Source organism: Populus euphratica, unplaced genomic scaffold, assembly GCF_000495115.2.
Source record: "Populus euphratica unplaced genomic scaffold, PopEup_1.0 scaffold2475.1, whole genome shotgun sequence".
Classification (NCBI taxonomy): domain Eukaryota; kingdom Viridiplantae; phylum Streptophyta; class Magnoliopsida; order Malpighiales; family Salicaceae; genus Populus; species Populus euphratica.
The window spans coordinates 3162-8399 of NW_011502328.1; the positions used below are offsets into that span (position 1 = coordinate 3162).

Genomic DNA, 5238 nt, shown 5'->3' on the forward strand with positions numbered 1-5238 from the left:
AGTAAATAATTATAATTTTTTTAATATTTAGAGTAAATCAATCATTTTATTATTTTAAAAAATAAAAAAATAAATATACTCTATGATAATTTTTTAATAAGCAATAAGTTATAAAAAAAATCAAATTATCCCGATAACAAAATGAAAAAAAAAGATATAACTCATAGTAATTTTTTAATGACCAATAAATTATTAAAAATACTGACTTATCTCCTATACAAAGACAACCAGTTTAACAAAATATGATGATTTTATTATAATAATTTAGAATAAAATGTATCTAGTGTTATAGTAAAAAATTCATGGCCGGTAAGTTTTCGCATAATATATATGTTGGAATAAAAATGAGAATATCACCTGCTATAGAAAAATTTATGCGCTATAAGTGTTTTTATATATATATATATATATATATATATATTGGAATAAAATAAGAATATCACTGAGCCGTGCAATTGGGGACCAAAACTCCATTCTACGGAAAAAAAAAAACCTAACGTTACCTCATTATTTTTATATATTAAATAAATGTATAAAAGGAAAGGAAGAGCTACCCCACACGGCGGCTCCAGGGAGAGCTACAATCTTCGCCCTCGGCTTCCCCTTTCCTCCCCAGACATCAATCAATAGGATGTCGAATCCAAACACTACTAATTCTTCCTGGGAAACTGTTTCTCGGATCCTTACGGAACACGAATTACCCTTTTAATCTCTTTTGGGTTTTTGACTTCGAGAGACAACAGCCAATTGCACAAACCTTAAGAAAACGTTACACGGCATGGAAACCGAGGTTTCGAGTTCGATACCGCCGTCAACTGTGGATATAGAGGAGAGAAACAAGGATCGGGTGCGCGTGAGGAGAAAAACCTTGAAGGTAGTGCTGGAGCAGTGCCAGAGAGCTCTTGAATTGCTAAATAACGCTGACGGAGTTGACGATGACGGGGATACCAGCGGAGAGGAATCCAAGGAAGTGGAGTCGTCGCCGAGCCAAGACAGCTCATCAACTTCCCTTGGCGATCAAGAAGCCGATGAGGTAGAGTTTTTGGCTAATGGCCTTGTTTTCTAATTGATGTTATAGGTTTTCGATTGCAAGAAAACTTTATTTATCTAATAACTATCCATAGATATTTAATATTTGGATGAATTTAGAAGGAAAAAGAAGGAAAGGATGCTGTGAATTATTGGAGTTAAACAAATAAAATGTAGAAGAGAGAGTGTTGAAGTTTGCTCCCGAGATGTTGTCTTTTTTCTTTTATCTCTCTCTCTTTCTTAAACTTCATAATTCGAGGATACGGTTAGTATTTCATAGACAACTAATTTATTTGGATAATATGGACATAACTGATAACGTGGAAGAAGCTAGAACTTAGTATTTCCTGGATGGAATTTGCTTGGCTGTTTTATTTGGTTAATTTGCAAAATTGAGTGTTATTTAAGCTATCTGTGGTTCAGTAAGACGGCAATCACTTCGTTTTCCAAATTTTTATTTTCTTTTCATATTTTGATCTAGTTATGATATCGGGGGCCAAATATTTTTTTTCCTGATGCAGTTATGCGACCTCCTCAAATCGAGAGTTGAATGCCCTGACTTCCTTGAGAAGCTTGAGTGTGCTCAGCTCTCTGTTTCACAAAACATTACTGGTAAGTGCTGAGAGATGCTTCCTGCCATAATATAGCTGATCTGTTGTTATCAATTGCATGTAGATTTATTTGTATGTTGAAGTTTATTTGTAGAACATCAGTGCTTGGATATTTAGGATGGTAGTTTCCTCATTATATAGCCTAGATGTTAATGAGCTCTTGTATGGTGGCAGAAGAAGGTAGTTCTTGGGACATGATCAGTGAAAATGATCTCTGGGAAGCTGAAATTGATGAATCAGATCAGGAAGATTATGTCCTTGTGCGGGAAGAAGATATAGTAGAGGGTATCGCGTGCTTCATGGCTGCCTATTTGTTGTCTCTTAAACAGACAAAGGTATGTGGTGTTATTAGTTCATGGTACCTTTTCCATAATTGTTGAAATAATAAATTGTGCTAATCATTGTGATCTTCTTTGGCGTTTCTGCCATCAACCCTTTTGCCCTACCTGTTGTATCTGTGATCCACAACTGATCCACAACTGTTAGGCGAATTCTCCAGGCTGGTTGATTCCCAAGAATTTATAAAATTAGTCTCATCTATTGCTTGTATATCAGCACAATAAAATACATGGATGTATGTGCATATGCACCGAGGCACTACTGCACACATGGGTACACTTGTAAATACAGAACATTGAGGGGTAATCATATTAGTGAATAGGAGCTGTTGGAATCTATAATTTACATCTTTTTTGGAGGAAAACCTTATAACATACGTGTCCATGCAACCAATGGATATTATTAGAATGAAATATCCTGTTTGACCACAGTTTGCAGCTGTTTTATTGTTTGATGCAAGATGTTGAGTACTGAACTGTGTTTGTTGTATCACCACAATAAGTTGGCTTTTAATCCGCTGCATGTGGGCTGCAAGGAAATTTTTTGGTGTCTTTAGTGCTAACACAGACATTTTGTCCGAGATTCTTATTTGGGTACTTTCTACTTGCAGGATTTGGCCCCAACGCAACTCCAGGAGGGTCAGTTCAAAGCTTTTATAATAATTTCTAGTCCTGTTGCGAGCACATTTTATTCTTCATCTGAAATAATCTTCCTTTTCAGCACTTAATGCAAAAGAATTCTGACATTTCCTGTTATATTTCTTTTAGCCCTTAGCAAGACATTCTCCGTAAAAAAGAAAAAAGGAAAGCTTCGGAAGGCATGGGATGGAAGCAAAGTCATTTATAATGTAGCATCTTGGGGAGCAACTGCCATTGGGTAGGCTATCTAATTTAAATTGTTATTAATTTAGTGGTTTTTCTTCTTGCATTGGTCATCTGATTATCTTTATGTTTGGTTTTCTTGCACACAATATCCATTAAGTCTACATTTTCCTCGAATGATATTTTGATATGCATATTATCATTCAACTATAACTGGAAAGAAAATTTTTGTTGACATTCTCCCGATGATTTTGGTTTCTCTACTTAACAGGTTATATCAAAACCCTATACTCTTTGGGGCTGCCTCAAAAGCCTTCTGGACTTCCTGTCATGTTATCTCCAAGCTTCTCTGATGTCCTTGGTACATGTTGGGATCTACTGTTGTATTCATGCTTGTGCTGCCATTGCAGCTTGGAGTTTCACCTGTGAGCCATTCTTTTCATGCTACAGACGAATTGATTTCCCTGACATCATTTAATCTGTAAATATTCTTCCTTGTCAAGTATTTCCAAATGCCAATTCAAATTCATTGGTAAGATGAGATCTTGTTAGTTGTCCCCTGGACTCCCCTTCCAAACTGCACAATTGGGTTTAATGAACAGAAATGTATCTACGGTGTTTCAGTTGGAAATTATGAATTTTCATTTTCCATATTTTCTGGCGTAATGAGTTTGCTTGGTGGTAAAAGGGAATGTTTTGGACGTACAAAATTGGTTTGGTCACACAACTAAGCAAATGTTGGCGTCTTCCTATCGGAACCATTTTACGTGGAATCTAATTCAGAGTTAGATTGAAGAAAATTTGTAGCTCTTGCTCCTGCCAACCCATTACCAAGAAGCCCGTTTGATAAGCAATAGGCGAAAACCTCTACAGTTATCCTTTATCTTTTTGGGTAGAGCTCTTATAGTTTTGCGTATAAGCAACAGATGGAGGGGTTTGTTTGGATGCCGTAGATATTGTTTTTTAAGATTTTTTTATTTATAAATATTTTAAAATAATATATATTTTTTATTTTTTTAATCATCAAGATATTAAAATAATTTAAAAATAAAAAATTTTAGAAGCATGGTTGGATTGTAAGTTAAACAATGCTAAAGGGCTTGTTTGATGAATTTTTTTAATATATTTTATATGAAAATAATATTTTTAATTTTTGTTTTTTTATATTAACACATTAAAATTTTTAAAAAATTTAAAAAGTATGATTTTACTGGAATAACCAATAGTAACGAACACTTGATTGCAGATGAGCCATTTCACAATTGCATCTTGGATATACGTTTAACTCTTTGGAAGCATTTTTGCTCTTTTTTCTTCCTATATTTTTTTAAATTTTCTGGGTTAAGGTGACCAAATATATTTTAGAGCTAGGCATTAAAATTAAAATTAAAAAAAATGGATCAATATTTTCCAGAATATTTTGAGAGGGAAAACACGGTGGTTTCACCTAAACATTTGATCCTTGTTAGCTTGGAATTATTGGACTTATTTCACAATTTTCTTTTTACGAATTTATTACCTTATAAAAAATTATTTGATTTTACAAAAACATAAAATGAAATTATTGCTTGCAGGAAAAAAAAAAAAAACAAGGATTAAGTTTGTCGAGGCAGCATTGATGTGTTTATATATATATAAATGTTTAAAATGCACTTTTTTGAATAATTTTTACAATTTTTAGTTCTTGTTTAAGATATAAAAAAGAAAGTCATAAAAAAATAATGAATAAAAAAAGATGTTGGTTGGTCATATTCCGGCTATAAAAACCTATTGATTTTAGTGTCAACAAGTTATATTCAATTAAAAGAGTTCTATTAAAGTGTTGTTTAGCTATAATATTGTCTAAAAAAAAAAATAGATTATGGTTCAAGAAATTTTTTGAATTCAGGTTAAATTTTAAATTTTAACATATTAAATGCTTAATTAAGATTATAAATAGATTATAAATAGATAATTTCATCAAGATTAACATACAAGCTATCCGCAGCTTGTGTCACTTTGTTCAAATGTTCTCTCTAAGTTTAATAACGTAGTTCTGCCATAATTATCAAGCTTAGTTGCTTCACAAGTTCATATATCACAACTCCGGTTTTGATATTAAACTTAGCAATAGATTGTTCACAATAATAACTTAGAGTCCGCTCTAGAAATCATCAATAACAATCATAGGAAATATGCATAAGAAAACAATCATACTTATTCATAACATAAACTAAAAAAAAAGAATAAATCTCACGATTCTTGAAATCTAAAGGTTTGTTGTGTCCTTGCAACTAGGAAAAGAGCTTAGCCTTGCATAACTATTGAACAATTACTCCTAAAGAATGAAGAATGCACAATTTTGAGTTTCTTAGAGGAAGGCGGCGTTTTTCTGCTCTTGGGTGACTGCCTCCCTTTTCTTCTCTCATTCTTTTTATATCGTAGGAAACCCTAGTCTC

At 32.9% G+C, this 5238-nt stretch overlaps 1 protein-coding gene across 1 annotated transcript; it reads left to right on the forward strand.

The window, feature by feature from the left end:
• Positions 1-525: 525 nt before the first annotated feature.
• On the forward strand, positions 526-3453 carry LOC105119076 (uncharacterized). Its single transcript, XM_011017177.1, has 6 exons — positions 526-1033; positions 1551-1641; positions 1815-1975; positions 2590-2617; positions 2747-2855; positions 3072-3453. The coding sequence occupies exons 1-6, from the start codon at positions 779-781 to the stop codon at positions 3151-3153; spliced, it is 726 nt and encodes a 241-aa protein (XP_011015479.1). The 5' UTR covers positions 526-778; the 3' UTR covers positions 3154-3453.
• Positions 3454-5238: the final 1785 nt, after the last annotated feature.